General features: G+C 36.9%; 2 protein-coding genes across 3 annotated transcripts in view; one reads left to right on the top strand and one right to left on the bottom strand.

Annotated features, from left to right (window-relative positions):
- The window catches only part of PDGFD (platelet derived growth factor D), a 244,702-nt gene that overhangs the window by 120,094 nt on the left and 102,092 nt on the right, over nt 1-22,516 (bottom strand). The gene's annotated exons all lie outside the window — the stretch shown is intronic.
- DDI1 (DNA damage inducible 1 homolog 1) lies at nt 267-2,012 on the top strand. The gene has a single exon (XM_028517398.2). The coding sequence runs from the start codon at nt 542-544 to the stop codon at nt 1,688-1,690; it is 1,149 nt and encodes a 382-aa protein (XP_028373199.1). The 5' UTR covers nt 267-541; the 3' UTR covers nt 1,691-2,012.

Raw genomic sequence — 22,516 nt, 5'->3', positions numbered from 1 at the left:
TTTTACCATTTGCAACAGCAGGGATGGACCTAGAGGATATTAAGCTCAGTGAAGTCAGTCAGGAAAAGACAAATACCATAAGATTTCACTTATATGTGGTATCTAAAGAATACAATAAAGAAACAAACAAAACAGAAGCAGACTCATAGATACAGAGAATAGACAGATGGTGTTTAGGAAGAGTTGAAATATTTTTCATATCATGGGGTTTAATAGGCTTTGAGCCGCTGGTCTTGGAACCTAATGGACTGAAGTAACTCTGTTTCTATGGGAATGGACATTCTCAGTTCCAAATGGCACACATACAAATGCACTTTGGAACATAGCATGTTACCTCAAGGTTCCATGGGGCCAGGCAGTGGGCACTGAGACTGGCAGGCAGTCCCCAGACTGGTGAGTGGCTGAGCCTTTTTGAGAGGTGAATGAACGTAAGCCAAGACACCCAGTCTGAGGAGCTGCTGAGTCACCAACAGAGACCAGCTCCAGCCAGCCAGTGAACAATTGATGCCCTCTGCTCACATGGCCCCCCTGGGCCTGTGCCATGCTGGTCACTGTGTACTGTGTTCAGAGGGACCTCTCCGAGCTAACTTTCTCCCTCCGGGTCCGCCCTGACTTTGAGCTCCGCAATTTCCGAGTCCTCTGTGAGCTCGAGTCTGGCATCCCTGCTGAAGAGACCCAGATTTTCTACATGGAGAGGCTCCTCGCTGACGACCACGCTTCTCTGGGCTCCTATGGCCTCAAAGACGGCGATGTGGTTGTTTTACTTCAGAAGGAGAATGTAGGACCTCAGCCTTCAGGTCGCTTGTCGAACCTGCCTCTGGTAGATCTCACTGGGGTCGCCACGCCTGGGACATCCAGCTCCCGGCAGCAGCAGCGGGCACATTCATCCCGGCAGTCCCATGGCCTAGGCTCTGGAGAGATGACATCTGCTCAAGGCCTTGGCAGCCCTGCCTTGATTCGAAGCATGCTGCTCTCCAATCCCCATGATCTGTCTTTGCTGAAGGTACGCAATCCTCCATTGGCGGGAGCCTTGCTCAGTGGAAACCTTGAGACATTTTCTCAGGTCCTGATGGATCAGCAAAGGGAAAGTGTCCTGAGAGAGCAAGAGAGGCTTCACCTCTACTGTGCTGACCCATGTGATTTGGAAGCTCAGGCCAAAATAGAAGAAGAAATCCGGCAGCAAAACATCGAGGAAAACATGAATATAGCTATAGAAGTGGCTCCAGAGAGTTTTGGACAAGTGGCCATGCTCTATATCAACTGCAAAGTGAATGGACATCCTTTGAAGGCTTTTGTTGACTCAGGGGCTCAGATGACTATTATGAGCCAAGCCTGTGCTGAGAGATGTAACATAATCCGGCTGGTGGACCGAAGATGGGCTGGGGTTGCTAAAGGGGTGGGCACACAGAGAATCATGGGCCGAGTTCATCTAGCTCAGATTCAAATCGAGGGCGATTTCTTACAATGCTCTTTCTCTATCCTCGAGGAGCAGCCCATGGACATGCTTCTAGGGCTAGATGTGCTCAGGAGACACCAGTGTTGCATTGACTTGAAGAAAAACGTGCTGGTGATCGGCACCACTGGCACGCAGACTCACTTTCTTCCTGAGGGAGAGTTGCCCCCATGTGCTAAGCTGGTAAGTGGTACTGGGCAAGAGGAGTCTTCAGGCAAGGATGGCAGATACTATTAAAAATTTGGTCACTGATTTAGGATGAAAAGAGCATCGAAACAGGTCATGAATAAGCCACCAACTTGAGGGAATCTAGGTTTTGGGAAGTTATAAACTGTGAGCTCACTGGCAATGTAACCATTAAAAACATCAGTAACAACTAAACCTGGCCTTGGGATCAAGTTCACAGATCTGTACGTATGCAAATCGTGACCGCCTGATTTTGGCCCTGCTTCTTTTCCCTCACCATAGATCACTGAACCTCATCCTAGGGAGGCAGTAGAGGCTCCAACTGATTTGCAAATAATCAGTGAAAGAAAAAGCACCCTCTTCCTTTGCAGGAATGTCAAACTCATTTTCACCGGGGGCCACATCAGCCTTGCTGTTGCCTTCAAAGGGCCGAAATAATTTTAGGGCTGTAGAAATGTAACTACTCCTTAACTGTTAAGAAAGGTGATGTGGCCCCCCGTGAAAATGAGTTTGACACCCCTACTTTAGAGACGGTATTCCATCAGATTCTAGGGCAGCTTGTCCAGATCAGTTGCTATTTTGTAGAATTTGCTGAAAGAAGGGATTGCTGCAGACCCCACAAGGCATCTACACAAAAGTATTTCAGATCAGCACTTGCAATTATTTACATCAGAGAAATATGTCTATTTTCGCAGATTTTGTTTTCTTTGGGAAAGTTATTAGAAATAGTGGGCCAATTACACTCTCAAGTGGATCACGACTAATAAGTGTCTGTTTTGGGTGGCAGAATGGCCCATTTCCTCAGACTGCATCTTCCCTTGCACTCCTCTGGGGTCTTGCTCATTGCAATCCACTTCAAAGATTATTTCGGCCATATTTGAGAGAGATTTTTCTTCTAGGATAGCCTAAAATATTTTTTCTTTCTCTTGAATTCAAAGAAACCTTGGTTATAAAACAAAGGCAATCAAGTAGATTTTTTAAAAGTATGGTGCTGCTTAGGAGCCTAGTGGTTTTATTGAGGTGGCAGGAGGAGGTAGGGGCAGGCAATGCTCCGGTTCCCTTAATACTAATTTTAAATAGACCATTTGAAAAAAACAAATCTGCTATATAAATTATGCCACCACATAAATTTTGTTTGAAGAAATGTTCTCACTGTTAAAGTAACATTTGAAAACTTCTGAATGAGAAGATCTCTAAGACTTCTTTCGGCTCTATGATCCACCTGAAAAAGCTGCTCTGCAATGCTAGTGGGAAAGGAAAGATCTTAGACTTAGTTGCAATGCATGGCTAAAACATGTGCAAGAAAAAGTTCAGCTGCTTGAGGCTGTCAGACTCAGGGAAAATCTTTCAGGAAAATAACCCATCAATACTGGTATGAGAAAGAGTCATGGACTCAAAGTCAAGAAATGCATATTCTGATTTCAGCTCTCTATCATTTAGGCAAATCAGGTCATATTATCTAACTCAGATTTCTTGTCTAAAAGTTGTTTTAGAGGGGAGAGCCATTTTCAGGTACAAAGATTATATTATGAACTGCAGTATCTCTTACATTTTCTATTTTATCAAAAAGAACTAAAGCCACTCAAAACATTCTCAAAGGCTACAGAAAACAAAACAAACTTCCCCTAGAATCACCATATCTATCCCTTTCTTGATCTCCTTCTTGGTGAGATTAATAATCTTCCTGAAAAGTCACTTTTTTCCATTCAGCCACATTCAGCTCACCTCACAGTTTTCTTCCTCATCACAGGTTTCCTATTCTCACATTCCCCAACCTCGTCTACATTTGCCTCCAGGCTGACAGCCAGAAGAGCCTGAAAATGACCAATGGTCATTTCTACTTTTTGCTTTTTCTACTTTTTGCTGCTAACTAGGCACTTAGGACAAATGCAATGAACAAAATGAATAAAAAATTCAGAGTAAATTCAGGAATAAGCAATTGTAAATTTTATGAATTATTGGGAACTGATTTGATAAATGCATGGATTCTTTCATGGATAAAAATATGCAAAGTCCTTAGCATCTTCTACTGGAATAAGTATGCTATAAATGTACTTCATATATTAATACCATTAATCCTCAGAATAGATCTTCAAAATAGTTATCATTAGCCACATTTTATAGATGGGAAATTAAGGCTCAGAGTTATTATGAAACATTGAAATACCCATTAGCTTAGTGATTTTTTTAAGTTTTCTTTTGACAATAGTCCACATTGTAGATCATGACTCAGTTTCACATCAAACACACACATGTGCACACACACACACACACACACACACACTGGTCTATCTCTGAAACAAAAAAATAACATGTTTTATTCTTTTGTAGTATATTTCTTTGAAAAATTATACATTTTTATTTAAAAAATATGCCAGTCACGTATCCCACTTGTATCCCACCAAGGTGTTCTGATCCGCGATTTGAAAACACTGACTGACCTACCAGGTTGCTCAATTCAAGTCTTTCTGATTTCAAATGTGAAGTTCTTTTCCCTTCTTTACCAGACACATTTTAATTCCTGTGACTGGTGCAAAATTGTTACAGAATTTTATTTTATGGATACTAGCAACATACTCCCAGTAAAAGTAACAATGGGTAGCAGTAATCTGGGTCCAGTCAACAATTACTTATTGAACACCCATGAAGTAAGCACTGAACCAGGTCTTTACAAGCAGAAATGAAGTGTGCCAGTTCCAGTTCTAGACCTCAAGGTGATTTCAGCCTGGCAGAGAGGTAAGAGAAAATCTTGTAATAAACTAAGAAAAAAAACAGTGTGGACATGACATTATTAATATGTGCAAATGAAGGAATAAATTTTAATTTGGAGGTTATTTTTAAAATAATAAGCCAGCAAAATGTACATTCAATATGTCTAAAATGGCCATTACTGATGCTGGAAAAAACAAAGAGACATTCTCTCCTCTTAAAGTTTGGGTTGCTAATATACAATTTATAAGTATCTGCTATCAGAAATTAACCACCTGGAATATGATGAACAAATATTCATTTCCTTTTTCCCATTAGAAATCATGATAAAGTAAACCATGTGATAAAATAGACCTGTTTAAAATAGCGAACCATTTTAAAAATCCATTAAACCCTTGGTTTCACCTAATTCCCATTTAAATACCCACCTCACCTAAAAGAAAGTCACTATTGTTGATAAACATGCATTTCAAAACTGTTTTAATGCATTCTGTTTCAGTTAAACAAGAAGACTGATGTTTGAGATTAGGAGAGCATCTAATCTTCTTTCTTAAAATATGGGGTCATAAAATTGATCTTTTTCTAGGGGATAATCCACTCTTCCCAAAAGAAAAAAACAAATGAATGTCTGCATAGATGAATTCATCTTCACTGCAGGTACAAAATGTTGCCTTTTAAAGAGAACACTGCCATTTGCTGACATCCAACATTTCACAGAGAAACACTTGAGTAAATAATTGGGGAGTAATCTGGGATTCATACCAGGACACTGTTGGTGAAGATATTAATCAATGCTAACATTCTTTGATTTTAGCAGTAGCTTGGAAAATCAAAGAAGAGGAACAATGGTAAAAAGAATTAGAGGTGAATGGGGGAAAAAAGAAACCTAAAAATACAGGTTATTTAGTTTTTAGTTAACTGTCTTGGTTTAAGTGTTGTTTTATAAAGTGAGTGGGGCCTGGGTTGAGATTAAGGACTACTTACCATTCCACAATGCTTTATTCATCACAGGCAAGTTATTCAAAAATAAAATTTAAAAAATATTCACATGAGAGCCTGAATCAAACTTGTTTTTGAACCACAACTTGTTTGCATGTTTGGGTCCCCATTAGAATCTCAAAATTTCTAAGGGTCCTTTATCAGAAAATTGGGATTTGCAGCCCTGCTGGGATTTCTGTGTCTTTTCCACAGGACTCATTGAACAGGCTGTTGAGATGGGAACACCTGGGGGTGGGTGGCTTTGTTTCTTATCACTGAGCTAAATGTGTTCTGACTATTACTTTCTCTCACTCTCTCTTTCTGAGAAAGATTTTTTGAATCCAGGCTTCCTATATTTCTAAGCAATAAGGCTTATTTTAAGAATATCATTTGAAAGATCACAAGACAACTTCCTCCTATGTTAAGGTTCATAGGAGGCAATATGGGCCTGCTCCAGATGAAGGTGAAGTATATATTTTCCTTCTGTTAACTGGCATATTGATGTTGTTTACAAATAACGTAGACAGTGAACAACATAAGCAGATTCCAGGTAAAATAATTATATTTATCAAATTTTTACCCTATAGTATCAATTATCATTCTAAAATTCTTTCTCTGGACTTACAGCCAAGATGGAGGTGTAGGTAGATACACTTTGACCCCTCGCACAACCAAAAGAAGAACAACAACAAAATTAAAAAGTTACCAGAACTTCCAGAGCATTGAAATGTATGGAAGTCTGACAGCCAAGGAGTTAAAGAAGAAACATTCATCCAGATCAGTAGGAGGGGCAGAGATGGGTAGCTGGGATGGAGAAGACTCATGGCAAAGTGGCAGCTGCAGGACCCAGGCAGGTGAGGTGGTGGCTGGCAGAGTGGGCAGTCCCACCTTTGAATGCAGATAAACTGGGAGGAACAACTAGGGAGAGAGACAGACCACACAATCCAGGGTTCCAGTGCAAGGAACTAAAGCCTCAAAACCTCTGACTGAAAAAACTTGTGAGGGTTGAGGTAGCAGGAGAAATTGCCAGCCTCACAGCAGAGTTCTTTGGAGAGAACCACAGGTCCCAGAACATATACAATATCACCCACCCTCCTAGTGCTGGGCATCAGCACCAGAAGGGCTCAATTTGCTTGTGGGTAGAGGAGGAAGTGACTGAAAGCCAGCAGAGAGCTGAGTAAGTGGGATTGTTCCCTCTCAGACCTCTCCCCCAAATACAGAGCCTCAGTGCAGTGATGTGGGTTGTCCCACTCTGGTCAATACCTAAGGCTGTGCTCCTTACTATATAATAGGTGTGCCTAGACAAAAAATATGGCCCAAATGAAATAACGATCAAAACCCAAAAATAGAACTAAGCAATGAAGGCACAGACAACCTATTAGATTCAGAGTTCAAGACAATGGTAATCAGGATGCTCACAGAAATGTTTGAGTATAGTCACAAAATAGAGGAAAACGTGAAGGCCATGCAAGGTGAAATAAAGGAAAATGTAAAGGAAACCAATTGTGTAGGGAGCGAAACCAGGACTCAGATCAAGGGTTTGGAGTGGAAGGAAGAAATAAACATTTAACCAGAACATAATGAAGAAACAAGAATTCCAAAAATGAGAGGCTTAGGAACCTCTAGGACAACTTTAAATGTTCAAATTTCTGAATCATAGGGGTGCCAGAAGGAGAAGAGGAAGAAATTGAAAACTTATTTGAACAAGTAGTGAAGGAGAATTCCCCCAATCTGGCAAAAGAAATAGACTTTCAGGAAGTCCAGGAAGCTCAGAGAGTCCTAAAGAAGTTGGACCTAAGGAAGTACACACCAAGGCACATCATAATTACATTACCCAAGATTAAAGATAAGGAGAGAATTTAAAAGTAGAGAAAAAGAGAGAGTTCCCTACAAACGGGTTCCCTTTAGACTATCACCTGATTTCTCAAAAGAAACCTTGCAGGCAAGCAGGGGCTGGAAAGAAGTATTCTAAGTCATTAAAAGCAAGGACCTACATCCAAGATGACTCTATCCAGCAAAGCTATCATTTAGAATGGAAGGGCAGATACAGTGCTTCCCAGATAAGGTCAAGTTAAAGTAGTTCATCATCACCAAGCCCTTATTATATGAAATGTTAAAGGGATTTATCTAAGAAAAAGAAGAAGATCAAAACTTTGAACAGTAAAATGACAACAAACAACTATCAACAACTGAACCTAAAAAAACAAAAATGAAAACAAACTAAGCAATCAACTAGAACAGAAACAGATTCACAGAAAAAGACATCAGGTGGAGGGTTATCAGTGGGAATGGTATAAGGAATAAGAAGCATAAATAGTGGGTACAAAATAGACAGGAGGAACTTAAGAATGGTATGGGAAATGGAGAAGCCAAAGAACTTATACTTATGACCCATGGACATGAACTAAGGTGGGGAAATGCTGGTGGGGAGGGGTACAGAGCAGCGGGGAATAAAGGACAGAAAAAAAAATGGAACAACTATAATAGCATAATCAATAAAATATATTTAAAAAAAACCGAAATTAAAAAAGTAAAAATCTTACTCTACCAGCACTTTACTACAGAGGATGCCTTGACATGCAGAGGAAAATTAATTTAAAATTACACTAATTCACATAGTCTTCCTTCCAAACTCATGTCATGTCTAGGAATTCAATCAGTCTACCAGTCAAAAAGTATCAGTGTTTTGCATTCATCCATGTCAATAATAATTCAATATACTTTTTTCAAGAGAATTGTAATTGCATTATGTCATTCAGAGAGACAAGGAAATGTAAGTTATAGTCTTTGCCTTAAACAACTTAAAAGTCAAGTTAGAGGAACTTGAAAAAATACAAAGTAAATAATTCAGAAATATTGACTATGGTGCTGAATCATGAAATACTACAAAATATGAGTTCAGGGTTCTAATCAACTCCTGCTTCCCATTTGAGATGCTAATTACAACCCTACACTGCATGGTCCATTGGATAAAACTTCACTGAGCACCTACAGTATGTCAGGCACTGTTTTAGGTGCTGGATTTCCTCAATGCAGCAATGATTTTTTGGAGTTCAACTGGTACTTTCAGCTGCAGCTGGGAGAATCGAGGAGAATCTGTCACCTTCTCAAAGATGAGTCATTCAAGGTCACTTTGAGATGAGTCAACTAACCAAATCACACAGTTAGCTTATGGCATATTCTCAAGCCAAACTTCATTGTAAAGTTTGTGGTCTATTTCTGCCTTGAGCCAGTGACAATGGGCTCAAGTTGTTTCCTATTATGGACTTAATCTTGATGCAGGAGTCAGCAGTTGTGAGCAAATACTTCCCTCACAAAGTTAATGGAAAGGGCTTGGGGCCTGCTGGATGAATAACCAGCAATACAGGCAGAAGAAATTCACTACTGGAGATGAGTCTATTTGATGGAATATTTGTTATATACTTGAACTCCAGGGGAAAAAAAGAACAGGAGTTCTCATGAACACGAAAATATCAACCAGATGGCAATTACATAAATGTTTGGGCATTTGGAAAACCTAGAATGGGGCTTAAAATTACTAACAAAAATCCAGTAAGTGCTGAGATTTTCTGCAGTGATCATAATCTAATTTATAATAATATTCGTCTTTACTATTTTATTTGAGGCCAATAATATCTGTTCAATAAATGCGATTATGTGAATGAATAAATGGATAAAGATTTACCTTAATAAACTGACATAATAAAAGGGTGACTTTTTATTTAACTTAATTTTTTATGTAAAATATGTGAGGTAAAGGTAAATCATATCTAGATAGTAAGATTATCTTTGTATAATTAGAACAAATAAGTTGTGAGTTAACAACATGACTGATACTTACATGTGTAGATCTAAATCTAAGTGACCCAAGAAATAAATTCTTAGCCTACTTTTAATCTGTTAAAACTGTCAATTGTTCCATTTCTAGTGCGATTTAAATAGTATATGCAGTGGTCAAATCACCCTAGTTTGCCTGGGACTGTCCTGGTTTCAAAACTGATAGCCCAGTGTCCTGGCAACTCCATCAGTTCCAGGCAAACAGAACATCTGGTCAACCCTGTGTTGACCAGTATATAGAAGGGAATTTTGGTTTTTGAGTCTTTATGGGTATTTTCTTCAGATGGTTGGCAATCTGAGAAGACAGTGGGTTTATACCCTAACAGAGTTTCCTAAATCCCATTTTAAACCAACCCTTTTTATAAAGAGAAGAAAAGTGTAGGTAAGGAGATTAGAATTCAGGGGAAAAGTTAATCAGATAAAAAGCTGCAGTATTCTTTCATCTGTGCTCTGGGCAATGAGCCTGTCACCCTGGAGAAGTGATTTTTAATTTGAAATGTGGATATGCTGTGGACACCTCCAAAAAGTGGTAAATAGGCCTGAATGATCAATGATTCCTGTTATCAATGTATATTGCAATGTTGGTAGTAGAGTGTCTTATATTGTATAGGAGAGAAAGCCTCATTTAAACTCACTCATCAAATATTTCTAGGATGGAGAGTTAATCTTTAAAAAAATGGTAAAAAACTAATCTATAAGTGGGTTTTTAATTTAAAATACATAGGTGTGCTGTAAGCACCCACATAAAAGGAATGCTAAAATAGTGAAAGAATCCTATATTTTTTTCAAGAAAATTCACCATATAACTGATTTTAATAAAACTGCTTTAATTTTCAAGACTCCTTGAAAGTGGAATGTATGTGTGTGTGTGTGTGTGTGTGTATGCATGTGTGTTTAAAAATGGAGTAGAAAATGACATTAGAGAATGGGCTCACAGAGTACTAAAATAAATAGTTCAATTATTTGTGCACTTAAATTATCCTGCAAATTTATAAAACATAGTTATACCACTTTCATACTTGTTATAACCATAGTAATAGACTGAATTTAAGTCTCAAAGTAAATCCTGGGTTTTCAGTTTTTAAGAGAATATTTAACAAAGAACCAGCAACTTCAGAAAGAAACGTAAATGAGTAAAATGTTGCCTTCACATTTATTTTATGTTGTCATGGAGCTATCTGAAGGTCATGGTGCAATGAAAAGAATGTAAGGTAGGATTGCACCCAGGGAGAGGTTTTTGGTAATTGTGCTGAGAGATTGCAGAGGATGCCTAGAATCAACAGCTTTGCTGAATAGATGATTGGGGAGTCAAAGAAACATGGAAGTCCCATGATTCTTCAGTGGAAAGCTGTGCAGAATCGGGGGCTGGGAAGGAAGGAGAAGGATACATAATCTGATTACAATGGAAGCAGAGGCCTGAGAAGGTTCTAAGGAAAAATAAGCCAGCCACTATGTCCAGTGTGCTAAATATTCTAACAGAAAGCAAAATGGCAAAATGAGAGCTTTGCCTTTGGCACGGGGAGGACAGTGAAACCTGTGACAGGGGTTAGCTTTCACTGAATCACGGAACGGCAGCACAGACAAGTTGATGGCATCAATGGAATATCAGAAACATATGCAAGGCAACTTGGATTATCAGTTGAGCCAGGTTGTCAACTCACTGTTGAATAACTTCACTGCTAGACTATCTCATTAATAATTTATAGTTAAATGATATTAAAATACTTTTACATAAATATAATGGAGCCAGTGCTATGAGCTTCATTCTATGAGAAATAATTACATAAAGTTAAAGCAACAGATGGGCAGTTAGAGTAAAACAGAAACAAAGGTATTCTCTGTTCAAACACTGCCAACTCTCATCACTTGTTCTCCAAAGCAGGAATCGACAGAAAACAATCTCACTGATGTGCCGTAAGCTATAAGAGTTTATGTCCCCATATGGCAAGGCCTCCACTCAGATCCTCATTTATAATGATTTTTAATTCTGGTCTGAAAGTGTCTTCATTAACACAAGAAACTAAAACTGTGCTTCCTCTTTTTATCTGTGTTCAATAAATAAGAATTCAGTTTAAGTTTTATGAAAAATGCAAAATCCTTTCCGTGCTACCCAACTGTTCTCAGTGATTCAGGTTAAATTGTTTACTTATTTATTTATTTGTTTACTTATTACTTTAAGTGATTTAGCAAAAATTTGAATAACAGTGATAGTATACTTTATTTTTTTCTCCTTTTAAAACCATTCCAAACATATTTCAAGTTGTAGTTAAATGTTATAAAGGTACATGTGGAAGTTTCAAATTTTCATTTGCATCATAACTTTCCATAGTTTTGCAAAGGTTTAAGAGCTTGACAGCCAACTAAATGGGTGTTTAAGTCTTACAGAAGGCACAGAGAATGCGTTAGTGATTCAGGATTCTTCACTTGAGCTGCTATGAAGAATTGGTGAAGCTGATGGGCCAGATTAAATGCATTATGTTCATTTACAGTTGGTCAAAATGATTCTAATATATTGCTACTGTAATTCTGCCATATATTTGATACAAAGTAGCTGACTAATTTCAGTCTACCAAGATACAAATAAATAAACATTTTTTGAAAACTACAGATTCCAGGACACCATGTGCAGTATCTCATTAATAAAAACCTATATTTTTATAGAAACACTTTCTATATTATATTTGGACATATTTTAATAACTTGACACTCTGAAAAAATATAGGCATTCAAAAGCAATATTCCTAGGATAACCTGTCTTCACCTTGCAGGTAATGTACTGACCCAGAGGAATCTGGCCAATTAGTAGATATACAACTCTAAATAGAAAATGTTAAGGGAGACATTTCTCAATAATATGTAAAAATTACAGGAACAAATAGGTAAACCTAAACAGTAGAACCCCAATTCTAATTGTCATTCTTTCATTTTTCTGCCATATTTTCCCTTGAATAAGCAAAGCTAGAGCTTTTACCACTGTTCTGTCTCCTAGTTCACCCCAAACATTTCATACCTTCTTGTTCTCTCCATGGTGCCCGGGTAAGTGGAAGGGTCTTAACACAGCCAACCTATTTTGAAGGCTTCCAAAATCCTGCTGATAATAGTGTCTTATTTTACAAGTATACTAAGTCAAACCTCTGTACTGATAAAAGTCACTCTCAAAGTTAATGTTTTGCAGCTACACAAGTATAATGTGAAAGTATGCTGAGACATAAGTTTAATTAGTGACAAATTATTCATTTGTTCATTCAGTAACTACATTTTCAGAGCCAACAATGCACCAGGCACTATTATTGTTTCAGGAGTTGGAAAAAAAATGGTACACAAGAATGTCAAAGTAGTTGTCCTCTTGAAGTTTATTATCCAGTGGAACGTTCAAACAGTGATAAAAATAATGATACTATCTAATCATTTACATAGTACTTACGAGGTGAGTCCTTTATTATAAGCATGTTATATATTTTAACTCATTTTTTCTTTATAGCACTCTATCAGAATTAAATAATGTCCCCATTTCAAAGATCAGGACACTGAAGGACAGAGATAGTCAGTTAAGAGTCCAAGGTCACGGGGCTAGTAAGCGGCTGCATCCAGCAATTTGGTATGCAGATTTTATGTGCTTAATCATTCCACTATATTACCTCTAACAGTAAATAAATATCTATAGAATTTCAAGTAGAGATACATTTTATGGATGAGTGGAGCACTACCAGGAAATAGAAAATGATGGAGGAATAGAGATACTACTTTAGATACTCAAGGAAGGTCTCCCAGAGGAGATGATATTTGAAAAGAAACCTGGATGGTGAGAGAGAGGAACTCCTGAGAAGATCTGGGCAGAGAGCATTTCAGAAGGAACAGCCTGTGCAAAAGACCCTGAGATGCAACAAACTAAGAGTGTCAAGGAAGAGTAAGAAGGTCAGTGGTTAGGGTGGAGTGAAGGAGCAATCTCGAAGGGGTAAGATTACACAAGGCCTTTTAGTTATAAATAAATGACTTGGATTTCATTGTGAGTGTTATGAGAAGTCATTTAAAGGACTTCAAGGAAGGGAGAGACATTTGATTTATTTTTTAAAGCTTTCTCTGATGGCTTTGTTAAAAATAGAAGAGCTAAGGATGACACCCTTAAAAAGTGAAGTGTGTACAGGCTGATCCAAGGAGAAGGAACCAGCAAAGGAGCATCAGAAAAAGTAACCAATGAGATGTGAGGGAAATAGAAACAAAAGTGGAGATTGTTAGTAACTGACAAGAGTGACTTAGTGGGTAGGGAACAAGAGCTTAATTTGAGGAGCTGAGGAATTGATTGGAGTGAAAGAGGTGGAAACAGCAAGTACTAACACCTCTCTCAGGAAAGAATACTTTCAGGGAAGTGGAGAAAACACGGTAGTAGGTAGAGGCATTTCTTTTACTATGAAAGCAGAGAGTTTCAGTGTGTTCATATGTGGATGAGAATGAGCCAGGGGGAGGGAGGGACTGAAGACATATGAGAGAACAAGGGTAACTAAAGAGGCACAGTCTTGGGTATAAGGGAAGAATTGGGGCTTAGGAAGGGTCCATTGCTTGTAACAGCAAGGCTGGCAGAGCACCTGCATGTAAATGCAGGTAGACTGGCAGATCTGATGGTGTGAAGGTGAGCTAGTTTTCCTCTGTCTTCTAGTTTCATAGTGAAATAAGAAGCAAGCACCAGCTTTGAGTGAGATGAAGACAGGGAGTGTGGAAGAACTGAGAAGTAAAGAAAAGGTATAAAAAAGGCACATTAGAACATAAGAAAGTAAATCAAGTAGGAAAGGTAATTGAATTTCAGACCAGTACTGGGGGTCCACTTAAGATTCAAGTTTAAGCATTTTAAATGAAACTAGCTATGCTAGCAAGTGGACAAAGAAACTGGATATTTTGGTTCTAGTACCAATGTTGCCACTTACTGAGGCAGCTGCCTTCAAGCACACCTCTCTGGGCCTCAGTTTGCACAAGTAAAGTGAGAAGGTTTGTAGGTCTGCACTGTTGGTGGCACCCTGAAATGCGTGGGATGCTTTGGTTGGTCCTGGAGACCACTGGCATTTAGAACTCCAGTCTGGGGGTGCTCCATGTTCCTCAGTGTATGGAGTGATCCTATGAGACAAATGACAGCTCCTCCCAAGCTCCAGCAGTACCCACCTCTGGAGAGAAAACGCTGGACAGAGAGTCACACCAAGCACCCTCCAAATCTAAGACTCTCATCGTAACTCTAGGTGTTGATGTCAGGGGAAGCTACCTCACACAGAGGGATAAAACAGTACATCCATTTAATTCACAGTTATCAATTCTTACACTTGTCTCTAGACTGAAAATAGGTGGCTAACCGCGTAAAATGAACAGAAGTTGAGTTTGCCCTTGTTATTTCTTTATGCTTTAGAGGTCCTAATGAGCAGTAAACAGTCCACAGATTACAGCCAGGAAAAGAAAGAGCTAGGATAAGGGAGATCCAGAAATGAAAACCAGTCCTCATTATGGAAACCATCATCATTAACTATCATAATAATTAAATAGAAGTGCTGCCAGCAATAGCACCTGAGAGTAGCAAAGAAGTTTGGGACTCGTGTATTGCCAGTGTAGTATTAGATATCTCACTACCATAAAGTGACAAAGTTAATTTAATTGTATTGACCATAAGGCCCCCAACATGAACTGAGAATTAGTTGACAAGGACAGGAACAATTATTAAGGGCAATATACCAAATTCTACTTGAATGATCAGCGGATACTGCAGGCATTGCTGGTAGTGACCTTCTAGTTGACACCTTCATAAATTGGTGTGCAAGAGGAAACCAGCGTGTGAATGGCTTTTCAAATGATTCGAATGTGGGAGTTAGCCCAAGTGCAAATTTCCAACATCACAGTAATAACTTAAGTAGAAAAAAATACAGAGCTTCCTGGGAAGATGTTAACATTCAAGGCAGGCAATTAATTATGTAGTGAGATAACTCAGACAGATGAGGAAAATTGTACGTAAAAAATCTTATCAGTAGAATACTAATTTCTAAAAAAATCAGTAATTACACAGTTCTCAAATAGTTTTATTATGGACATTATTGAATAAAAATGCCTGTCAGATATTATATTATACTACTGTTTCATCTATAGGAATGTAATCAAATATAGTAAAAACACACAAATAACCAATGTGCCTTTTTCTGACTTTTCAAAAAATTAAACATTTTGGTACATTTTTTTGAGGTAAAACACACATAACATAAAATTAACAACTTTTAGCAATTAAGTGGCAATTAGTACTGTCACAATGTGGTGCAACCATCAAATCTATCTAGTTTCAAACATTTTCATCACTCCAAAAGGAAGCCCTGTGCACACCGGGCAGTTGCTTCGCCTTTCCACCCCTCCCAGCCTGTGGCAACCACCCATCAGTGTTTTGTCTCCAAGGCCTTATGTGTTTTGGATATTGCATTTAAACAGACTCAGACAGTATGTGACCTTTGGTGTCTGGTTTCATTTACTCCGGCTCATCCACCTTGAGGTGTGTATCAGTACTTCCTTCATTCTTATTTCTGAATAAAAAGCTCAAGGGTGAAGCTTATGTGCTTTTGAATGTCAATGTCGAAGCGTGGGATACATCTCCCTCCTGTTTCCTAGTGACAACAGTAAGGAGAACCCAATAGAAATTCAGCAAAACTATCCTGATTAATACAACTCTTAAGAAGAGTTAAAAAGAGCTTATTTTATTAATTTTACAACCAGCAATCATCCATGAAATGGAAAATGTTACTGTTAGAAAGTCCTTTCTTTATTTCTCAGTAACATTTAGATCTTTACTAATGAGATGTAGTAAACACATAGTAATCACTGAGGAGCTGGGAACTTTGGAATCCCCTGGCTTGGATGTAGAAGGTGCTCAGAAAATGTTAGAAAATGTCTGCGGGTGAATTGCAGTAGAAATCAAAGAGACCATATGGTTTTTTTTCAGTGTTTGAAAAACATTTTTCTTCCAACCAGGGCAAATGCAATATAGCTGACATGAAAAGGGGGAGTTGTTTCTCTTTGTAGGTCAATTACATTGACTCTCAAAGTTATCACAAACTTGCTTCTAAACTGGTAGCCAGATGCATACTAGGGCTGGTGGAAGAGGTTGCACTTGTATGAAATATCCTCTAGGCTGTAGAAAGGCAATTCCTTGCAAGCAATACTATTTGGAGGGTCAGACAAGGTGTCCATTTATATTGCCTAACAATGATGAAGTCATCTACGGGGACTCTCCAGTTTCATCTGCACAGGTACAGTGCACAGCAGGGGCTTGTCACCAGCTTCTGATGGTGGTTTTGCTTTCTTGTGTGGTGTCTGTTTGCTTTGGTGCTTCCTTCCATTGTGGTTATCACTTCAGGAAGGAAAACTCATCAGAACCACAAATTAAGCCTTTGAGAGACTGTGAGATCCACATGAATATTTGTTATTTACCTAATTTAATAAAATGTGAAATTATGAATTCATTTATCTCTTTGCTTTTGTTAGGCATCTAAGGAAATAAGTATTGAACAAATACTCTTTTCTAATATAAAGAAATAAGCTGAACATAAACTCAAATAAAACAAAGAGAAAAGTTCCCAGGTGGAGGAATTGAGCAAAAAAGAAGAAAAAAGAGATGAAAAAACTCAGGGACACTGACAACACTGTGGTGCTTGCCAGGGGGAGGGAGCAGATGGAGGTAGAAGTGGATAAAGGGAGGATAAGTGGTGATAGAAGGGACTAACTTTCCTTGGGGGTGAACACACAGTGCAGTGTACAGATGATGATGTAGAATTGTATACCTGAAACCTGCAACATTTTCTTAACCAGTGTCACTCTAATAAATTCAATAAAAGGAAAAATTAAAAAAAAAAAAGAAAAAGAAATGACCTGAATAGGCCGTAGAGAAAGTCAAAGATGCTCTTCTTCCTTCCTTTTTTAAAATATACATCCATCTTCCAGGATCTTTCTTCTAACTACTTCTAGAACAGAATTTCTGTTTTTATTTATTCTCAGAGACACAGTAAAATAATTTATGAAACAGAATATTGGTGATTTCCCATGCAACGATCTTAAGTCATACTTTTCCTATTATTTGATTTATATTCTTATGATTTAACTCCATAAATACATTCTTATTATGAAACTGAAATGGTAAACTCTTTTTAAGAACCTCAGTCAATTGAACTGAATTAGAATAGCAATCTAACTTGATTTTATAATATACCCTAGAGGAAAAATATAGGCCCTTTTTATATGGTAGGAGTTTTCAGAAAATGCTAAGAAGCTGAGAGACCATTCACAACATATAAATTTTTCTCCAAGGAGACATTATTTTGTTCTGTCTTGTATTTGGACAAAAACATTACGCAAAATAACTGAAATTTAACTCTTTGCTTGTGTCTGTCTTTTATGCATGTGTATTTTAAATATTGTGGTCATTTCATTTGCTCACTTAAGTGAGATGGAAATTCATTCCTGCAGAAATTGATAGTAGCCCAAAGAGGGTCTATAACATAATTAGCTTATCACAAAAATGATCCAGATCTGTATACTATCCCTATGAAAATGTGTTAAATAGCTGAACTGGTTAAACACTGAAGATAAATTATTTATATTTTTAATGTAATGTAATCACTATGGAAACCAATTTGCATCTACATAAAAACTTTTGGGGGCCAAAATCAGTTATTTAGAGCATACTATACAGTAAAAGGCACAGGACAAGTAGCACATATATTCAACAGAACAGGATTTTATAAACACTTCTATAATTCAGAAAAATCTACCCAAATATGATGCTGAGACACAAAACATCCATGTTCAGTACAAAATTTGATGAATCTATAAAACTGGAGGGAACAATGCCCTGATCTCCTGAGGGTTCTGGGCAGTACTGGCTATGATGGCACTTTGCTACATACCAGAGATAAAGAGATTTACAGTCCAGCAAGAGGCAGAACAGGGACATTTATGAAGGTAGAAGATTTGTGAATTATAGAAGTAAAAGAAGCCACCAAGAGAGGAGGTAGAAGGTTTTTCACAAGATCAACTGGCTGGAAGCCCACCATGTCCATCATCCAACACAACACCAAATACTTCAAATTCTGCAACAGCAAAAACTGCCCTATACGATCACATGTTTTCCTCATAACTGGGTTTTGACTGTTCGGGAATGATTATGGAAAGGAGGAAGAAAGCTTTACGCTTCTGGGAAGTACAGTTCTCGTAAAATGACAGCTACCTATTTGCACAGGAACTTTCAGTTTGGTTGTTCAATGTTCTCATTCACACACACACTGTTCTTTACCAGTGATTGGGTTTTAACGACTTAATTTTACCTAATGTTGGTCCAAGAGTGATGAAGTAATCTATTTTGCCCATTAAACATGTGACAGTTTTTAAAAGGGGATAACCATAACAAGAAAGGAGGCAAAAGTCTTAAGCAGGCAACACAAACACATTTTTGAGAAAAGGGTAAGAAACATCGTTCAATCATATCAGAATTAAATGCATGGGCAATGAGGTATCATTAGTAGTATCAGGTTGGCACGGTCTTTCAGGGGAAGACACTCTGAGTAAAAAGGGAGCAAACAAAGTAAGATGGTGAGGAATAAACAGCAGAGGAGGAAGTACTGACAGCTAATGCAGAGAATGTTTTTAAAATGTTTAGTTTCAGAGCAAGGGAGACAAGTGCTAGCTGGAGGGAACAAGAGAACAAAGGGAGAGTGTTTACTTGTTATTAGATGGGAAATGCTTGAGTAGGTTGAAATGTCAAAAAGAAGTCACCAATAAAGGTTAGAGACAGGGAAGAAAGGAGTGGTACCAGGTACCAGGCCTGGAGAGCAGATGGGGAAGGCACAGGCAGAGAAATATCTTAGGCAAGAGGAGGGCCAGGCCTCAGGTGCAGCAAGTACCATAACATTGCTGAGTCCAATTTTGTACCTTTGAACTAAGAACAATAATAGCTATCACTTAGAAAACATTATACAAATGTAATATGGCATATCAAAGTTATTTTAATTAAAAAATTTTTAATATAAACTACCTGCTACTACCAATGACTTTTATGAAATTTTTATATATATTGAAAAGCAAATTTTTTGACAGGAAAAAGGAAGTGCTACTCCACTGTAACACAAAATAGCAATTCATTTAAAAGGATTATTATAAGAAACTAACAAAATTAATGTATGTAACATATTATTTAATATACAAATATTTATATACACTACACACACACACAAGAAAGAACCTGACAGGTAGCAAATCAGATTAAGCAGTAGGTATTTATTTATCAGAAAGAACATAGATCTTAAAGTTACACAGATGTGGGTTTGAATCCTACCTGTCAATTTTTAGCTCATTCTTATTCATTATTGTATGTTTGGCATTTAGCAGTGAATGGGGTAATAAATATTTGTTGTAAAAATAAATAAACAAAGTCTCCTGATTTCTTGAGCTTTAGTTTCCTTACCTGAAAATGAAACTAATAATATGTTTAACTCAAGTATGGTATGAGAAATAGAATAATATATTAAAATAGTTACACAGTGCCTGGCACTTAGCTGAAGCCATGTGGTAAGTATCAATTCTTAGTAATAAAATATCTTAGTAATAAGGTACTAAGTAATATCAATTACTTAGTAGTAATAAGTAATAACAGTAATTCTTAGTAAGAAATAGTAGCAATATTATTACTAATTTGTAGTAGTAATAGTAAAAAACAATTATTTCAAGAATTAAGAGAGGTTAAATACATTGGAAGTTTATTATCCTTAAAATCTGAAACACACTTGAAATACATTATTAATGTGATCAGTTTGACTTTTTACTTGGAGAAACCTACCAGAACTTTAGATAAAGTGACATAATAGACATTGATGTGTTTTTTCCTAATTCGAGTCCTTTGGAGGTACGGACTTCAGTGCTCCAGTGTGTTATAGAAATGACTACTGAAGCTCAAGCATAATACAGCTGTTGCCATGGAAATAGTATTTCTCCACTTTGCTTTCTTCATTTGGATATGAGAGTAAAGAACACCAAATACACACATAAAAACTAAGAGTAATTTCTATTTCTCATTTAAATCTTTTTTTTGCTTTTAAAATGAACATACGTAATAAAAAAACAAGAATCAATAAGCAGAGCAGAATATTCACCCCACCTCAGAGTTAAAATATAAATAATGATATGGATGTTTGGATATAAAATTATTAAAACCTTAAAACTCTAAAATTGATTGTTAGTTTTGCTAGATAAAATCTGTCAAACAAAAAAGATTTATAAATGTAGAATGAAAAGAGGGACAGAATAATCCATATACATACAAGGTGATATGCAAATGTAAATCCATTCTATATCCAAGTTGTGTCCTTTCCATATTCTTTACTTGTGTTGTACATGAGATTTGCACACATCTTTGATAGACATTTATTTTGGGTTGAATAGTGTACAGGAGATAGGTTCAAGTCCTAACCCTGAGTAGCTACGAATGTGGCCTTATTTGGACATAAGGCCTTTGCAGATGTAATTAAAGACACAGGGTATCCTTACAAGAGAAAGGAGAGGAAATTTTGGGACACAGAGAGCCACAGAGGAAGGCCATGGGAAGATGGAAGCAGACAGCGGAGAGATGTAGCTACAAGCTATGGAGAGCCGAGCATTGTTTGGAGCCACCAGAATCTGGGAAAAAGGCATGGGACAGAATTCTCCCTCAGAGCCTCTGAAAGGAACCAACCATTCGGCATTTTGATTTTGGACCCCTGGTCTCCAGAACTGGGAGTGAATAGATTTCTGTTGTTTTAAATCATTAAGTGTGTGGTAATTCATTACAGCAGAAGTAGGAAATTAATATAACATTCAAGAAGGAAAAGGGAGGTGAAGGAGAGTGACCTTCACTGACTATACATCAAAAGCCATGCTAAGTGCTTTGCATTTAGTCTTATTTAATCTCACTAAACCAGAAGGGGAAAATTACCTTATTTTACAGAAAAATACTTTAAAAAGCAGAGAAGAGACTTCCTGTAATATTATCACCATCCTAGGTTTTAACAGAACACTACTTGTATTAAAGATTGTGTTTGAGTGGTATTATAACTGTTACATTTTAGTGAACATAGTCTTCCTCAACAGCATGACAGTTTTCTTCTAAGAAAACAAAAAAATTTCTTTTTAAAACAATCATTTACTTCCATATTTCAATTTTAATTAAATGTTTAAAAATTTTTTTATTTTTTTTTTTTTTTTTTTTGTTTATTATTTTTATAATAAATTGCCATAGTATTAAGATACTATAGAGTCATTTGGAAACTGAATTTAAAATTTTCATATCATCAAAAAACATGAAGTTCTCATGGATGAATCTAACAAAATATGGCAAAATGTGCAGAAAGCCATACAACACTGATAAGAAATTAAGGAACATGGACTGGAAACCCCAGTATCATTAAGTTGTCAATTGTTCATAATTTGATATATAAAATCAAAGCAATATTAATAAAAATCCACAGGATTTTTTTTGTAAAAATCGACAATCTGATTCTATACTTTATATGTAAAACAATGTTTTAAAATAACTAAATGATTTGAAAACAGAAAGACAACACTGAAAATTTCACAATACCTAATTTCAAGACTTACTACAAAGCTGCAATAATTAACATAATTTGGTGTTAGCACTGTGTGGTGTTTATTCATGAACACAATAGAGCCGCAATAAACCCTGCAATATGGTCAGTTGATTTTACACAAAGATATCATAGTAATCCAGTGAAGAAAAACTTGTCCTCTTCAACGAATAATACTGGAAAAATAAGGCATCCATGTGCAACACCACACACCACAAAATCGATCATATCGACCTAAATATAAAGCCTATAAAACTTACAGAAAAAGACATTTAAAGGACTTAATGACAGAGATCAGGCAAAGATTTCTTTCATATGATACTAAAAAGTATGAACCATAAAAGAAAAAAATGATAAAAAATTGAACCTTATCGAAATAGAAAATCTCCAGAAAACACTTTAAAAAATGAAAAATCTTAGACTGAGAGAAATTATTTGCAAAATGTATCTGATCGATATCCAAATATGTGCATTATTATTTTTTACAATTTAATGATAAGAAAAAAACCTAATACATTAGTAGAAGGGCAAAAGATTAGAAGAGACAGTTTAGCAAAGAGAGATATGAATGGTTCTTATACACACCCATGAGAAGATGTCCAACATTACTAGTTATTAGGGAAATGCAAATACAATCACAATTGATATCAAGACACACCTACTAGAATGGCTAAAAGCATACAACAGCAAGAACTGGCAACACTGAATGCTGACAAAGCTGTGGAACATCTAG

The sequence above is a fragment of the Phyllostomus discolor genome, chromosome 6, assembly GCF_004126475.2.
Source record: "Phyllostomus discolor isolate MPI-MPIP mPhyDis1 chromosome 6, mPhyDis1.pri.v3, whole genome shotgun sequence".
NCBI lineage: Eukaryota > Metazoa > Chordata > Mammalia > Chiroptera > Phyllostomidae > Phyllostomus > Phyllostomus discolor.
This window is presented reverse-complemented; position numbering and strand designations above follow the sequence as displayed.

Bases quoted from the DNA above. Each gene is read 5' to 3' on its own strand.
- DDI1 (XM_028517398.2), top strand. From the start codon at position 542: ATGCTGGTCACTGTGTACTGTGTTCAGAGGGACCTCTCCGAGCTAACT.